Source organism: Polyodon spathula, chromosome 21 (genome assembly GCF_017654505.1).
Source record: "Polyodon spathula isolate WHYD16114869_AA chromosome 21, ASM1765450v1, whole genome shotgun sequence".
Classification (NCBI taxonomy): Eukaryota; Metazoa; Chordata; class Actinopteri; order Acipenseriformes; family Polyodontidae; genus Polyodon; species Polyodon spathula.
Window position 1 is genome coordinate 6,177,381 of NC_054554.1, and position 18,962 is coordinate 6,196,342.

The following is an 18,962-nucleotide window of genomic DNA, read 5'->3' on the forward strand; positions in this document are numbered from 1 at the left end:
ATAGAAATAAAATACAAATTCCATATCATGATCGACATATCACAATAAAACCTTCACATTGTTGTTATGCCTTTAAAAGGCACTTCTGCTTAAACATTGTCCTTATATACTGTAAGATTTTGCTAGCATTCCCACAACAGATAAACCAAAATATGGCCATTGTAAATAGTTTTTTTTTTTTTTACAAAATATAACTTTGGCAATTCCACTAACTTATTTAATCTATGCCTAGACCAGCAGCTAACAAACAAACATCAAAAGACCTTGACAACTTGAGTGTGCTTCGAATAATGTAAGGAGGGGCATGTTATCTCTAACTGGACAACTGAACTTAAAAGATAATAAAGGTGTGACTGATCTGCTGATTAAATAGCCTATATGTCATAGGGGGTGGGCAGCCATCACAGTATCCAGAACTTAAAAGAGTCTAATTTTATTTAAGTGATCTGAAACTATTTCCATCTGCTGATTTGACACTGTTGATTAGGAAACCCAAAGAAAAACAGATAACTGTGTGGTGATAACCACATTACTTCAACTCTCTGGAACTAAAAAAGAGGGAATCGTTAAGATCTAAATTGGTAAATATCCTGCAGCGATTTTCTGTTCTAATCACTCTGCATTGCCACTTTAAAAAAGAGACTAACAGCAACTAAATATCGTAAAACTTTTTTTAAAAATTGCCTTTGCCTTTGCACTTTATAATAATGAGCAACGGCATTGCTGTTTTCTTTTTGTTAGTAATAGAGTGCCATTATTACAGGAGTCTCTCTTTATCCTCTTCTTAATGATTGTCTCGAAGGTGAGAAATCAGTTCTCGGTTACAGAGATTTCTCTTTGGAGGAAGGTCTTCCGTATTTATTATTGGTTGATGGCTTGTGACAGAAATGACTCATGAAGTATTTCTGTCCTGAACTTTTTTATTTTTGTCAGGACAGATCAAATATATTAATTATTACATGAAAAAACTCTCCTTTGGTGTACAACAACCCAAACTCTGTTTAATGGTGAGCATTAATTTACAGCTGATGTTTGTGTTTACAGTAGTTCTCTGGAAGCTAAAAGATTAGCGCTTTTACATAGAGTTCTAGTGCCACTGTAACCTGCCATTACCACCCCCTGCCTCACAGACATTTAAATTTTTAATTTCTATATCAATAGTTCTTATAAATTACATCATACAAAGGGCCTGAGCCAATGAAAAAGCAGATTTGCATCACCAAAGTAATCAGTGACAGTAGGAGGACAGCTTTAGACAGAGGGAAAATGTCTTCCAGAGTACAAGCTGTCTTGTGGGTTTCATTATTGCAATTATATATATATATATATAATATATATATATATATATATATATATATATATATATATATATATATATATATATATATATATATATATATATATATATATATAATTCTGTAACTTCAACTGCCAGTACACAATCCTTTGCATATTATGTTTTGTTGATAACATTCTATGTGATGTATATAAAGCGACCGATTGGTACTCATAATGTGTTAATGGTTAAAACCAGCCATTTTATTAAAGGCAATGGACATACGTACCTGTCTTATGTGCATTTTATTTAGAAATAGCAATAGATTAATAGATCCTGTAAACTGGCTTAGTGTTGGCCCTTAGTGGCACAGTTTGGATTAAATGCACACTATTTCACTTCAAATGTACACAGTTGTGACACAAAGTAAAATGAAGCTTATTCTGGAACCCTGTTATAAATAACCAAAAGCAGGGTTTAATCAAGTAACATGGAAAAGAGCAAACTGTAATAAAAAGATTGCAATGTTGATTAAAAGGATATTGCTGATGGAGCTGAGGTGCAATGAGCCAGCATGAACACTGGGAGGCGCTCATTTCTAATGAAAAATCTGCACCTTCTCCCATAAGGCCTTTACATCTTGTACAAAGTGAACATATACTATATCCCTGCACGTAGACCACTGGCTTAACTGCATTTTACATAAAGATAAGATAACAAATTGGAGTAATATTACTTTCCAGTTTTTGAAAGCCTGTTATTTGCCAATCATTTCTGACTTCAGAGACATTGTTTTGTTTTAGGTATCCTAGTCATTTAAATGTTATCGCATTTATATTGCGTTTAACTTAATTTCCCACATGTTAGATTAAAAAAACTAAATCCCAAAACAGAACACATTATATCATAGCAAATAAACCACACAGAACAAAAGCTGGACACATTTTATTGTAAGTGTCTCCTTTTTTAGTTTATTAACTGTTAACAGCTAGCTTACCAACACATGTTGTTATTGTTTTGTTAAAGGTTCGTAACATTGTATCTAGTAACACATTTATACCAACTTATAAAAAATAAAATAAAAAACACCTGCTAAAACTGTTGAGCAAACATCAAGTCCCTACTTCAGGATTGCAAACTCCAAGTCAATCATATCTTTGAAATGGGGTAGAATCTGTAGGAACTTGTAAAGTGCAATGCAGCTCATCCTTTGAAAGTAATGGACCAAATCATATTAACCTTACAATTATTTTAAAGTGTCTGTATTGTTCTCCTCGAAGATTTATTACAGGTTTTTGATTAATATATATATATATATTATATATATATAATATATATATATATATATATATATGTATATATAATATATATATATATATTGGGAGTATCAAAAAACAGAAAACAACAATTTAGTATTTTAGTGTAGTAGAGGTTATGAACTAACCTGTATTGTAATTGGTGTATCCACAAGTGTACCTGGATATAAACAGAATAAATAATGTGAATAAGCTTAGTATGACAGTGGCATTTTAATTAGTGGGGCATACAGTGTAGTCTCTGATTAAATACAAAGGTCAGAATTGAGACTTTCTCAATAAAAATATTAATATGATTTTCACAGGGCATAGTAGTGATTAATCATCATGATCCTGGCAAAAATACAATAAAGAATGAAAGGAATCCTAGTATTAAAATGTTTTCCTGATGAGATTCAAATGGGAATCTGTTCAGATTCTGTATCAAAATGTCACTGAGGTTGTATAAAGTTTCAGTCCCGAAGGTTTTAAAAGCAGTTTACTTCCTTTTATTAGCTTGATTTGATTGATCTGCTCTCCTTGCTGTTCAGCGTCCCATTCTGATATATTTCTATCACAGTTCTTCATTTTGAAAAGCCTCTGAATTACCATCTCCTTCTTGTTAGTACCCCTTGCTGTGTAGTGATGCTTTACTTGAAACTGTGCAACAAGTGAATGATACAGATTTCAATATTTCCTTTGACACTGAAACTCTAGCACATAGCACATAGAGTACTGTATGACGGGACTATAATGCCTGTGAGCCAACATGAGAGAAAGGGTTGCTCCATAAACCTGCAGTTACAAAAAAAAAACTATGATCATTGAAAAGCTGAACATCATAATAGGGAGGAGGGAGTAAAAAGGCATATACACTTAGAATGTATCATTTAAAAACCTTAGCACAATTTTAAGTACAGTTGCAGTACTATAAATATAGCCCACAACTATGTAGATATTTTTTTCGGAAAGTTCCAGCAAACTGTACAGACATGTATTTATCAGAGCTGTATTTGATAGGTAAACCCTGCTCATAAAACATTGCACTATAAAATCAGTCCTTAGACTTTTTAACTACGAGAGGCCATTTATTTTCACAGATGTTATTCTGCCGCCCCCCCCACACTCTAACTCCCCCCACTAATGACCTTTCAGGATGCAAGGTATTAGAGAGTCTAGCACATCAAAATCACACCATAGATTGATCTTTCCCAGAAGGACACTTTCTTGCAATCCACATGCATATATCACTGCAGTGAACTTTCAGAGCCCTCTAATTGATCCTGACTGTAACAAAACCCACACAATGCTCTCCCTTCAGTTCTCTTTCACAAACTCCACGTTCCATTGGCTGGAAATGCCAACACTTGCCCTAGGACTTTATTACAAATTAGACTTTTATTGTGAGTAATATCCCAGTTTAACCTTGCGGAACAAATAAATGCTTCAATGTACATGGAACCATCTTCCTCCAGAATAGAATCTGAGAGTCTGTGCAACAGCACATTGCAGAAGCAGGCTTTATACTTATTATTATTATTATTATTACTATTATTATTATATTATTATTACTATTATTATTATTATTATTATTATTATTATTACTATTATTTGCAATGATTCCAATTACAGAGTTTGGACTTTGAAACACATTTGACAACTGAAGATTTCAACTCCATAACAATCGGGAGGGGAGTGAAAAATAGCTAATTAAAGGTAAGAAACGGATATTTAAAAGTATATGAGAGAGAAAATGACCTTTTATTGTAGGTATTCATATTGGACTCTGTTTTGACTAATTGCTTCATCAGTGTATGTGTGGCCCAACACTGCTGAAGGCATGATGCACAGTGTTTGTGTACTTAGTTTATTAAAATGTGTACTTCAGAGCTTATTAAATAGTATTAATACACAATAATATAGTCTCGATTATTAATTTTTTTCCATATCCTTAAAAATGAGTGAAAACCCAGGGTGTATTTTTAAACTGAACTATGACTTCATACAAGTACAGTTTGAAACATTTGAAATACATGGTGACAGGAATAACCCAAATCACCAGATCAATGAGACAAGCGTGTATAAAGTCTTTATTTCTAAGTCTGTTTAACATGTTAACTATGGCCTGCAGCATTTTATATTTCCATTTGTATGTAATCTCTCCTCGACTGTGCCCGGTTTAAGTTTGACACCTAACTCTTTAACAGGGCCAGTCCATGAGTTGAGCATGAATCACACAAACTCAAGGCAGCCTTACTTAAAACATCACACCTGCCGCAACTGCTGTGCCTGTGATTCAGCCTGACTCATTCCATTAACAACAGCAGAACCAGGTAACAAATAAGAGATGACAGGTGCTCTTTAGATTTTCAATTCCTCTTCGAACAAAGGTGGTGTGGGCTTATTTCAGAACTATTTGATCCTGAAATAGTTCTGCTGACACACCTTGCTGTGGAATAATTTACCTAGACCATTTTTAATATTTTATTTATTTATTGTACTGTTTTAATGTTGGTAATCATGTCAATATATTTAAATAGTTGATACTGTACATTAGATCTGAAAGGTCTAAACATTTTAGTTTCAGTCTTCTCTATGTTAATAAGTTGGCTGCATCATAATATACTGGTACTGCACAGGTAGTAAGCTTGAGATTCAACGCATTTCTATAACTGGGGTTTATGATTTAAAACTACAGATAGTTTAGTAGTTGTGGCTGTGTTTTAATGCTGTCATCTTTTGTTTTTGTTCTTAATATTGTAATTGCATATAATTAAAGCCGGGCTTCTGAATATAATGTTAAGGTAAAGTTGACATCATATTGAGCATCTGCATTTTTTTTTGGTCTGAGAAGTGCACCGTTCAAATCCAGAGCTTCTTTGCAATAGTAAAAACAGAATGGAAATCCTATTCTAATATTGTCATGGAACAGGGAAGAAATGCTGTATGTTTATACCAGCTTGTGTTCTATATGAGCATAATTTGGATCTTTCATTTAATATCAAAGAAACTACAAAATGATACCACAAAAGTTTACCGGAAGCGTCACATTTTTCAATTTGTGTCAGTTTTTTGTTAAGTATATGAAAAACTATAGAGTAGTATGTAATTAATGTTAACGTAACATTATATGGCAGGCTTCATTCGACTTTATGGAGCAAAATGTGTTAATTCTATAGGGTGATGCAAAACCTTTGGCCATAGCTGTAAGTAGCGAGCCCATATTCACACTTATCACTCAATCAAGGCTGTCACAGTGTCCCTGCACACTCACAAAGTGCTATCACAGCCAGGAGATGGCTGAGAAGATGATAAATAGGTCTTCCTATGAAACATAGGGCCTTGCTGGCTTTCTCCAGCCTGGGACGCAAAGTGTCTGCATAGAAATTGAAGAGATCTGCATTACTCCTCATCACTGCATACATCCACTTTCATCCACAAGCTTCCGGATGTGAGCCTCATTAAAAATGTAGTCGTTCTCTAAGGATTTTGGATCTGTAAGGAGTTTGAATCATGGGTCTGTGAATTAAATATGATTTCTTAAACTTCCTAGGCAAAGGTTCCTCATCTCATAGATTGGAGGTAGAGATTTGTTTTGGAGATGTTTTTTAAGGATGACGTTTTCTCATCTTCATCAGCCATGTTAACGCTCCCAGTAGTGTTATTGTGCACTTATTGAGCTCCAGTGTCATTTAGTCGCAATGAAAATAATCATTTGCACTGTCAAAGCATTACACACCTGCTTTAAAGTACTAACCTGGGCATAACATTGTACGTAGCTACTTAGTAATTAGAATTGAATTAAAACGCTATGTGGTATCTGCCTCTCACAATACCTCTCAATTGCCATGTTGTTGGTTCTGTGCCTGTGGGACTTCCGTTTCAAGGTCTTTTTTGTCTTTCCTGAAGCCCTGTGTGGATTGAACACTGCCTTGTGTATTACAGACAGCCAGAAGAGAAACTACACAATACACTGTAATGCTGGAAAATCTGGTGGTGTGTTGTTGCTAAAGGGAAATGTGTGGGAGAGGAAAGGAATGCATACAGGGTACTGAGAAAAGATTGATTTTCTAGAATAATGGAACAGAAACAATCTCATAGCGCAAATCTAAAAAAGAACTACACTGAAATGGATTGTGTGGTTACATAGCTTTTGCATTGTAATTACACAAACACATTTGTAGTGTACAGTAATTACAATTACAAATGGAGTTAGCGCATTTATTTTTGTAATTAAATATAGTATTGCATTGTTAACGCACAACCTTTTCATTAACTGGGCAACAACACCAGTGTCCCAGGTATGATGACATCATAAATGTTATATGGGTTCAGTTAACTATTAAGAACATTACATGCTATTGATGTATAATACTGAACTCTGGCTAATAGTGATGTTCTGATTAAAACTACAATACCCTTTTGAGTCTATCTGCTTTGTAGGAGGAGGAAATGGTATGATTTATTTCCTTGTCTGTCTGATTTGAGAACAAGTGACACATTTTATCTGGTAGGTCACTTCCTCCTTCCACAAACTAGACACATATAGCATTTCACAGCACACGCCAGACTTCTCACTGATCTTTAGGACTTTAAAATGGGTACGGCAGTGCTGAAAGAAACATTTATTTTGTCACTCCAGATTTGGGTCATAGTTCTATGCAGATGCCAGAGGGTGATAGCAATCCGCTATGCCACCCATTTTCATCCACCACCTGCCAGAGTTAAATTAAATTAAACAGAGTGGCTACAATTTAAGATTTAAAAAAAAAAAAGAAAAAAATTGCAAATCAATGTTCTGCTTGCTTGCTTTCTTAATGCCTCTAAGTGACTTTGCGTTCCACTTCAAAGTGGAAATCCAAAGGCCATCAGAGGCAAGTGCTTTGTTGCTTCACTGCTCCTGCCTTTCATACTTCCTGGGTAAGAAACCTTTGCCATGTCTGAGTGTCCTGTAACCAGTGACAGTTGGAGTGACACAACTGTCATTGTGATATTAGGGTCTCAGTCATGTGTTGGCTCAGGACACTGTCAGTGTGACACATTCACTGATTAGAAAATAGTGAACCGTCTTGGTTACAAAAGACACAGGGATCAGTGGAGAGACCTTATATATTTCCTATAGCTAAACTAAAATATATCAGTGTACAGGAAAAGTGTTTCACTTAAAGAGCAACAATGACATTATTATGGAACGCTGTTACAAGGATCTCTAGCGAAGCACTTTAAAATTACTAGCTGTCGGAATACGTACAAGTGTATTTTTCAGAATGCATTCTCATAGCACATGAAAAACGCTGAGAGTATTTAACAAATCACAAATATCCGATCATCTATTGAACAAGACAAACACCTCCAGGCATGCTTATAGCTGGGTATTTTGAAGCAGAAGAACTATAAAATACTCTTGGAAAAAAGGAATAAATAATCATGTAAAAAAAAAACATTATTTAACTGACACAATGCAGAGAGTAACTTTTACCCATACAGCGGATCTAATTGCATTACAATTTGATCCCAATCAATAAATAAGAATGTTGTAAGAGGGAGATATCATTCTGCTCACTACCAGAACAGGACAGAATTTCACTGGGCAAAACTGACCTTTATTATATTATTACCATTAGCATTTATGGTCAACATATACTATATCGCAAACAATATAAATAAATGCATTAAACTTAAGAGTCTTCCAGTCTAACAGCCACCTTCTCGTATACAGTTCATTTTGGAAAACAGAAGGACAGAGTGACAGCCATTAAAGTCGAGAACTTCAAATCCCCCTGGTAAAAAGAAGTGGTTGCTAAGTGATGATGAGCAATGGCCATTTCCTGTTACTCAGGGCTACCCTGCAATCAGGTCAATCTCTGCACATTACCTGTGCAGCAGATGTGATGTCAGTCACAAATCACCACAGTAGCAGCTACAGTATCAATCTCAGTTAAAAGAAAAATTATAGTTCAATTGGAGAACCACTTTAATGCCCCCACTATGGTTTCAAAGGGATCTTCTTAAATGTTAATATTGATTTCTTTCTCAGTATAGTTCAGCGGCTACAGAAGAATAATCTGTTATAGTTATACATTTTATGAGATCAATATATAAGTCTTATTTATGTTTATTAGTCAGTTTCAATACTGACAAATATAACTAAATGTATCTTTTGCTTTAGTTGCTTGATGACTTTTTTTGACTACACCAAATACAAAAAATAAAAGAAACATTTATTAACAAAGCCTTGTATTGTGGTTGATAACCTAATAATTTAGGGTTACCCAACGGTGTAAAATTAAAAATCCAGCTATGGTTTATGCCAGCAGGGTATGAACCCCTCAGTGTTTATAAATCACGTGGTCTTGCTGAACTTACAACAGGAGCTAATTATAAAGCCTTATCCACCTTAAAACCAAAGGCTTCTTTATTATTTAACCATCTTAAACAGTGTCATTTTAGAGGAATTGTGTCACTGTCTAGATCAACCTGATGCACCCCAGGAGCCTTAGTCTGAGCTACGGTTTTCCCAGACTGGCAGTGTCTTGCTTTATTTACCAGTGTTGTTTATTTTCTGAAAACAACTTTTTAAACAAAAAAGGAAAATGCACGCACCAATAATTGCCGGTACAGTTTTGATCGATGTGTCGCTCAGCGCCCTGCAGATCAACATGTACTGTCTTCCCTGGATGTCAAAACAGAGAGCACAGATCTGTTTACCAGTTGTGAGAGTTTAACACTGGGCTGGCAGCCTTGCATTTGAAAAAGGGCAATTAGACACACTTCACAGAAGTAGGAGAACCGGGAAAGGACTAGCCACTGTAACCCATGCTTAGTCCATTAATACAAAGTCCTCATTCACAGTTCAGGTTTGTAAATCGCGGTTGTGATCAGAAATGCGAATTACAACTGACTGACAGCAATGGAAAGCCCAGACAAAATGCCCCATGCTGCGTTTGAACAGCTATTTAACCATGATACAAGCCAAACGGTATTCACAAAATACTTGTAAACATTGCAATTGTGTAAACTTCTCCATGTTGTTTCAAAGATCCATAAATTATAAACTACCACTGAGCAGCTGACAGGTCTGTATCATTTATGTCTGGTTTGTTCTTGTATTGCATTCCCTCAATCAATGTCATTCCGGTCCATTAAACAACCTACCTTCATTTTGCACAAAAAAACCCCTACATGTTTTTTTTTTTTTTTTTTTTTTTTTTTCTTGGCATACTTGCCACGCCTGCATCGATATACAATTGCCTACAGCTGACCACACTCAGGTTTTAAATTGATATCCAGTATTTTTTTTTCTTCAGCAGGCCCAGTTGCCAAAGGTGGTTTTGTAAATGTAGTGGCCAGCTAGGGTATTAAGCTATCCATTAAAATCCCAGCCACAGTGTACAGTGTGTTTGCTCTTTGCCAGTAATACGTTACAGTCAGTGTTGTTTCATGATGTTGAGTAGCTGTGGAGGCATTTATAAATTAAACATGAAGTATGCATGCTGTTTACATGTATTTTTGATAAGCACTAATGTGTACCTGGAGAGAAGCACACTAATTCATATGAAATCCTATCCCCAGCCTTTTAAAAAAAATTTACCCACGATTGCACTGTAGACTCATTTAACTTCTCAAGTCGTCCAAATTACAGACAACATGCAATACAAGTATTCTGATCTTACATGTACCGGTACTGTAAATTACAAGTACAAGTTTGTTGTAGTAAAGATTGGAATTTGTTTTTAAAATCACTAACAGTCTTTGCATGTTTCACATCACTGGGAAATCTGTTACCATATAGGTGCCATTGTGAAACCATATCAGGATCATGCACTGTAAAATGTATTTACCAAATCCATTCTGCTGCCTTTAGAGTAATGTACTGATAATATAATAGTATTCCAATGGTATTTCCAAACGTTCTATAATTGTGGAGCCCTTTGTGTTGTTTTAGCCTGCGATTCTAGCCACTCTTATGAATGAAAGCAGTGACTTGGATGAGACAATGAAAACAGTTTCTAGCTGTGCTTTTGGGGTAAGAGGAAACACCTCAGATTTCAATACTTGTTCTTGCACATAAACTCAGCACTCAGAGGCTTCATCAATCAGGCATGAAAAACTCCCTTGACAAGAAGAGTTCAGCAGATATGCTCAAGGTCACACTCTCTTGGTCTCTGAGCAACACAAAGCAGTGTGAATAGACCGCTAAAGGAACAGCCAGATCGGAACATTGACCACTGGCGAGCTCCCTGTCTTCTGTGCTGTACAACCACTCAATTAAGCGCTTTAAACTAAATTATCGACCTTCATAGAACAGTGGCCTTGAGAAGTTGTTGAACATTATTGATTTTGCATGTTTCTAATTCTGCCCATGTCAAATGCAATGGATTAAATTAAAGATACAAGAATGTTTTTTATTAATTTAGGAAAGAGGTGGTTATATAAATGGATAGAAATAACAAAAACATATACAGTAAATGGCACACAATATGTAGTTTCTACATACAGGTTTTAACCCATAATACAACCCATAAAGCACTTGTCCTGCTTCTCAATCTTTCCCAATAATTAGGCTGTTCAATAATTAATGCTGGAATCATGATGGCTAAAGCTTTCTATTAATAAGTGCAGGCACAACTGTAAAGAAAAGGAAACCAGAACTATTTTCTAGAAATGTGTAGCTTTTTCATTCAGTGTTTTTGTACAAGAGCATTTAGGAGTCATTCCAATACAGATTTTAAACAACGGCGTGTATTAAACTGTTACAAACAATACTCGGTCACAAACACCAGTGACCTTTAAATCACAAAAAAAAAAAAAAAAAAAAAAAAAAAAACCTGCATTCATCTTCATAACCGTGATACAAAAAAATGTGCATTAACTCTATGACGGTATTACTTGAATAGACTCCGTTAACTCATATAATTGTTTTTTTAGTTTATAAAAAACGGAGCTAAAACTCAATACTGCAGCAGAAGTTTAGTACGTTTGGATTTTAACCTGCTGTTGGGTCTCTTGTAAGAGATGAATGATGAGTCCGGTTTGCTCAGACTAAAGGATCCCCACTGGCACTCAGAATTATACAGAATTGTCAACTCTGTGCAGGTACAGTAAGCTGTAACCCAAGGGTTGATGAAACCAGAGCTAGTGACTAAATGCTATTGCCAACCAGTTATTGAATATATTCTTATCCCAGGTGTCTTATGTGTTTTGTTTATTTATGGGATGGCATGCCTTTCAGCTCTGGAAGTCTGCAAAATCTATTTATAAAAGCGCCAACTCCGTTAACAAAAAAAAAAAAAAACATTCTGGAATACAGGACTTAAACAATACATAACCAGCTACATATCACAAACAGCTCAAAATAAAGAACACGCAACGTGGCTATTATATTGCTAGTTTATTTTGTTTGCTAGGGTATTACATAATAATATAAATGTTTGTACCTAATCCCGTACGTTTATCAGAGTGCATGAATCGAGAATAAAGAACAATACGGTTTTTTTTTGTTTTGTTTTGTTTTTTGTTGTTTGTTTTTTTTAGTTTCACTGGCAATTGTTAATGTAATCTATGCAAAATGGAACACTAGTTCGCATATGAAAGTTTTGAAACGCTCACCAAGAGCGCTCAAAACACGCAGAACTGATTTATTGACCTGTTTATATTTGTTGAGGCTAAGTAAAACTTAAAGGAACCCGATAAGATTATGTCAGAAGGAGGCGTTTACATGCATTTTCTACACACCTATTCCACCCGCGACGTGTATACTCGTTTTTTTTTTTTGTTGTTGTTGTTGTTGTTGTTGTTTTGTTGTGTTTTCTTCAAACAGATTTTAATCGTGTCCTTATCACTGCATCTGCAAAACAAATGGTAGTGATGACATACGACCAGATTTTGAGAGGCCCTACGTATATTATTTACAGAAGTGAATACGGTGCTTTGAGTCATTCTCCCAAACTGGCTGCAGATAAGGACAAACGGCAGGAAGCACTGTGCTCTGGCTGTGGCGCTTCTAAGATCAATGTTCTTTCCTAGCTCATGGAGGCAAGAAAATAGAACGTGCAAATGTACAGAAGAAAAGACTAGGACTCGTCATTTCGAGGATACGCTTTGCCTAAGTGGAAACAAAAAAAAAAATACAGTTTACGATTAAACTGATTTATTTGCAATTTGCAGATGGAATCTGAGCATGAATCTGAACAGGGTCAAGACGAGCATTTAGGTAGCAGCAGCAGCGGCAAGACACGGCGTTGGTGATGGTTTCAGTACACAATCATTACCAAAACGGGAATTCTTCAGAGAAAATTACATGGGCAAAAACACTTGGTTCTTTTTTTCTGTCAGTTGCCGCTTGTGAAACCTGATAGACCGAAGTTGTTTTCTGAAGTTTATGGAGATAATATTTTACCTGTGCTCAGGTATGTGGAAAGTAACTGATCTTAATTATATAACCTGCATCTTATAAAAATGTATTTTTTTATTTATTTATTTTTTTAAATCTTAGATTTACTGCGATGCTATTTTTATAGTTACAGATGTATTGTCACAACAATGTACATTCTATACTTATGGTAATTTTATCCAAAAGCTATTTCAGAATAGTACTGTAATTTACATATATGTTCCTTTCTTTGCATTTCTTGTTTCAATATGCTATACCAGTATGTTAGTTATATCTAAATTGTTGCAGAACGTAATATGATATGATTCTTATGCTGCTGAAGTACGGCAGGCTATATATTGTTTGTGACCTTCTATAAAATTGAGATAACAGTTCTATAGATTCGCTACTGGTAATACATGATCCAGAGATGTACTGTCGTCATATACTGTTCATAAACTACAAAAAAACAAAACAAAACAAAACCTACATGTTGGTAAGGGTGTGCATAGGCGTGTGTGTTTGTGTATGATTCCAACATTGGTAATTATTGTTGTGCTGTGTTGTTAATCTAGTACAAGTAACTGTAGATTTTACACCTTACCAATTACCACCACTGTACACACCTTCACAGGTGAATAACCTACAGACGTGCCTGTTAATGCCATGTAAATAAAAGGCACCACAAGTTGTACACAGTATATGTATTCTACAATTGTGCCTGGAATTAAATGTTGTCACATGAGCTCTAGTGCTGTCAGTGGGGGAAGAGGGAGAGCTCTGGTCAGAACAGAACAAAGTTGACAGCAACATAAAATGTGATTAATGGTCTTTTGCTCCTTTTTTCCAGCTCTCTTTCTCTCTATCCCTCCAGTCGCTGGCAACTCATTCCGAAACGGAGTTGGCAGCAACTACTCCAGCGCCTGTAAGTAATCCCTGTCATCTCCATAATGCTGAAACGTGAGTTAATGGGCCACTGCTTTGGAAATTTGTGGAGCATCAATGCATGGAAGGATGCTTGTCGCCTCTTGTCTGTCTTTTCCAGGAACAACGAAAGAAAACGGCTGCACATGCAGAATTAGCTAAAAAACAAGAGCACATAAATCCCAGAACTATGAGACTATCATTAGTGCTTCATCTTGATTGGAGCTTAGTTTCAAATGGGATATGAAAATCTATTAAGCAGTGTGCTTTGAGGTTAAAAATCAGTGGGTTGCTTCCAGATACTGCCAACAGAAAGCTGTGTTTGCTTGTACATGTACATATCCTTTGTTATTTCCTGGTTATGCGGGTATAGTGGAGGCAGTATGTCACAGTTTTGCCTTGAAAACTGCTTGTGTTGAAGCTTGCTAAGGACGTTCGTTTATCTTCTTGCAGTGGCTGTAGGGCATGGTTATCAACTTTTTTATGTTACTGATAGCTCTAATTTAGTATTTACAGTCAAGCACTTTTATATAGTTCTGGTATGTTAAAAAATATGTTAGATCCCATCAGTTGGTAATGCTTTAAGTTACAAGGCACGTAAACTACATCAGTGACAAGCAGTGCTTGTTTTAAATGTGATATACTGTGTATTGTACGTCCAATATCCACTTAAGTGTGGAATAACTTTTATAAATGTCATAATTCTCATTCAGCAGCGGTCCTTTTGAACCGATGCATATTAATTTGTTTTGCATTCACTGGTAGTTTGTTGAAATGTGGGTCTTTACACATAATGAACAGTATAGCCATCCGTTATTATGTTGCTTTTTTTTTCTTGCCTGTTATTCAAACACTAGTTTTTTCAATGTTTTTTGTTGTTACATTGATTGCATTTGTATATTGGCATAAAGATGCAGTAGCTTTGGGGAGTTCAGAACTTGTGATCATCACTCACATCATCTTCAGTACTGAAAACACATGGCCCCTGATATTGGAGAGTCCGGTTGACACAATAGTCTCAGCTGATGTGCTGTTAGCCCTCCCTGGCTTGTGTAACCAGAGTGGCTGTGTCTATCATGTTTTTTTTTTGTTGTGCCCCCAGATGAGAAGAACATCCTCCCATGCCGAAAGGAGGAGCTGCAGTGTGGTAAGGGGCTCTGCCTCGTTAACTGGCTGAAATGTCACAATAAGAAGGACTGTGGCAGGGAGTTGATGTCGATCAAATTGGTCTGCTCAGGTAAGCGCTGCTTCACTTCCTATGCAATAACCTGTGCTATAAATAAATTAATTTTGGTCACCTTGTATAGATATTTGAAATGGTTTAATAAAAATGTAATTATTTACACATTTTGTGGGGTTGTTACAATGCAACTACATTTGTAACAAGACGACAATCTTCCCAAATGAACACTTTAGCAGCTGCCTTTACACATTGTTGTCTAGTTACAATGTAATTACTCTATGTGCAATTAGAGTGTAATTACATGAAATGGAAATGTTATAATATTATCATTTGAATGTATTTTACTGTAACACTGTCGTCATTTGCTTATCTGGGTATAATCAACTTTTTAAATAAATGTCAGCTGTACGTTTGTGGGGGTGAATAACAAAAGTGCTGCTGCTTTCTTTCGCACTTCCTATTTTTAAGATGTTAGTTGGGGATGACAAGTGTTTTTACCTGACAACAATCACATGTTGTAAAAATGCTGACCTTTTCACCCTCTCTAAGCAAAAGCAAGACAATGACAGTGGCAGCAGAGGCACAATTAATTAATTTATTTTAAATATTTAGCCAGTTGGGTCTGGGGCTGTGAGCTTCACAGGGTATGAAATTACCGTTACTATGACTACTACCATATATACCCCAATGAATTGAATTGGAAACAGGATGTTACCCAAAGTAACAAGTGCTTTACTGTTTTCTGAATTAAAAGGCGCATCGTTTAAAACACTACTTATTAGTCTAGGCAAGCTTTTTTTTTTTTTTTTACTTGGTTTTAAGATTTTCTTTTCAAATTCATCTTGTATTTATGTAAAGTAAAAAGGATTTATTTTTGGTGCAGGCCTAATAAAACAAAGCTGTAGGCTGCAACCTTTTTAAAATAACTTAAGCTACCCAGGGCAATGTTTTGCTGCCATCTGCATCTGGGATTGAGTTGAAAGCTATCTCAATTGACAGCAGATATCAAAGTTACTTGAGCGTGTATTGTCATAGTGAGAGTTTGGAATAAGGACTAAGAGAGGAAACCTAATAAGCATCCGGTTCAAAGGACGGTGCAGACAGATTTTTAACCGTGGAATTCAGAAGAAAAAAAAAATTAATCAGGGGGCTGTGAATTGATTATATATCTTGCAGATGGAACTGACGGCTCTAGTATTATAGTTGAAAGGTAGAAACACACCATGGCATGCAAGTTATTTGCTATCAGAAACTATAAAACCAATTCTACACCTACTCTGTATCAATTTGATCTGTGTAGCATTGTCAACAGTAAAAGGTACATAAAGACACTCCATTGGAAGACTGGATACTAGCCTGAAGCTCAGTTCTATACACCGTGCATCTTTACCCATATCGGCACAAACTAACCCTTATGTTACAGTTTCACCATCAGAATCAGGTCAATTTGTTCAGTGATTGATGTGTTTCAAACACCTACCCAAGACTACCTTTTCCTCCAGTTACAATGTTGGTTTGCCCAGTGCTAATGCAATTTGACCTTTCAGTAAATTGATTACAGAAGGAGGCTAGCCGGCACAGTTGTGACAGCGTTGCAGACCACAAATGTCAGGTTGTACATCTCTCTATGCTGAACTAGCCTCAGTGTTAAACTAGCCCAGATAGTACGAGAAGTGTGAACACGTTAAATTTTACAGACAGCTTCTATACTGACAGAACTAAAGCACAAATTGATAATATACTATTGTCAGATCTTACGGTATAGTCCAAAACTATATTTATCTCTGAGATTCAATAAAAACAGATTTTTATGACATTTTGGTGATGTTTAATTACATTTTACAGAGTGACTGTTTATAGTACATGTGTTTATAATGAAGAGTTTGTGAAATGTTAACACAAGTTTTTCATTTCTGCTGCCACATGGATTTGTTCAGGGGATGTCCTCTTATGACAGGATGTTTGATTGAATTGCACTTTAGAAACAGGAAAATAATATGCCTAATAAATCATGACTGTTTTTTATTGCTATCTATTGATTTCTCACTTAGTGGCTTGTTTTACTGTACATGTTTGCATTAGCTTATATACACACACATTCCGATTTGTGAAGTAGCAACTGATTTCTGATCAAGGGAAACTGACAAATCCTCAGGTTCACGTTCATTTAGCTATTCAACTTTTTGATGGAACAGGAAGCAGACATGTGGTGCGGTTATGAAAGACTCTTGCCTCTTCCTCCTGTCGTCATGTTTGAATGGAACTGAGCTTTTTCTCAGCTTTCCGCATTAAGCTTCTAAAATGGGGGTGAGCTCGGATAGGATTAAATCTCCCTTTAATGACAAACGCAATTTAATAACAATAAAACAAACGGTCACTTCCAAAAACAAAATTTAAAAAACAAAAAAAAAAAAAAAAAAAAAAAAAAAAAAAAATAAAAAAAATAAAAAAAAAAAAAAAAAAAAAATAAAAAGAAAAAAAAAAAAAAAAAAAAAAAAAAAAAAAAAAAAAAAAATTAAAAAAATAATAAAAAAAAAAAATAAAAATAAAATTTTAAAAAAAAAAAAAAAAATAAAAAAAAAGAAAAATAAAAAAAAAAAAAAAAAAAAAAAAAAAAAAAAAAAAAAAAAAAAAAAAAAAAAAAAAAAAAAAAAAAACAATTTAAAAAACAAACAAACAAAAAAAAAAAACATTAGGTTGTTGAACTTGGTGTCCACTGGCACTGAGTCAGTGCTTGTCAGAGATATTTCACAAACATGTTTATCATGTCTCCATCGTAGTCACTGTCATTCTGTAGCAGCTCCAGACAGTGGCTGGTTTGGCTGGGCATTTGATGCCAGTTTCACTTGTTTAAAAGAGACTAGGAACTTTGTCAGTTCCATGTGTGTATTTTGTATATACAGTGAAAGTACTCCCACCACTGTTGCTGAATCAGAGAATATAGCAGTGTGCTTGAGAGAGACTGCTACTATCACAGTACAGCAATGTGTACAAATATGTGGGTTTGTGTATTAACCTACAATGCAGACGATCAATCAACAAGTGCATAACAAATATAAAAACATGGAGATTGTATTTAAGTATGTCACAGTATGTGTACCCAGAAGGCAGCCACAGTAAAGAAGTACAAGTGAAATACTATTTAAATAATATATTTATACTGTAAGTACCATAAAATGTTAATTTACTGTAATTATCTATAAATATCAATCATCTGCAGAACATGAAAAACATATTTGATGCTAGATAGCTTAAAACTTTTTGCATAATAAAATGTATGTAGGGTTCATTGTTTTTGATGTTTATTTTTGAGGATCAAGGACAAAACTCATAATGCTGATATAAGCAGGGAAAGTAAAGGAAAGTTTATTGTTCTTTTACCAAATCCAAGTTCCTGCACGCCACGCTAACCTTGTTGATGGTGACTTTTTCCCAGCTGTTTCAAGGTGTGCTGTGTCTAACCTGACAGAGGCACCAGCTAGCGAGACCTTTCCATTAGTCATAGTCTTCTGGTTCTCTCTACGGCCTCCAGTGTTAAACCCGCTGAGCCGATGCCAGTGTGAGGCTCATTTGTGACAGACACACTCCAGTGGTCCTGAGATTGAATCTCATCACAGCCTTTCTGCTAAATGCAACTGTTTGATCAAACTTTATCACTGCCTAGATGATGTGTACTTGCTTGTCTAAAGGTAACACTTTACATAGTGTTTGTAGTTACTTAGTAAATACATGTGTACCTACACATAATTACAATGTTACTATGTATAGTTTCAGTGTACTTGATGTGTAAATCTTTTTGCACGATATAACTCTAACCATAACCTTCACCCTTTTCTGATACAATTGTGTACTTACATGTTTTTTGTATTGAGTACGTTGTAATTATGCATAATAACATTGTAATTATGTGTT

At 35.3% G+C, this 18,962-nt stretch overlaps 1 protein-coding gene across 2 annotated transcripts in view; it reads left to right on the forward strand.

Moving 5' to 3' along the window:
* Window positions 1-12,384: 12,384 nt before the first annotated feature.
* The window catches only part of LOC121296323 (protein BEAN1-like), a 39,773-nt gene continuing 33,195 nt past the window's right edge, over window positions 12,385-18,962 (forward strand). The window contains exons 1-3 of one of the 2 annotated variants that reach the window (XM_041221743.1): window positions 12,385-12,980; window positions 13,794-13,868; window positions 14,970-15,104. In XM_041221743.1, coding sequence (XP_041077677.1) covers window positions 12,953-12,980; window positions 13,794-13,868; window positions 14,970-15,104 — 238 coding nt within the window. In that variant the 5' untranslated portion in view covers window positions 12,385-12,952. The remainder of the gene's footprint in view (window positions 12,981-13,793; window positions 13,869-14,969; window positions 15,105-18,962) is intronic. The other variant, XM_041221744.1, reaches the window with a different exon arrangement.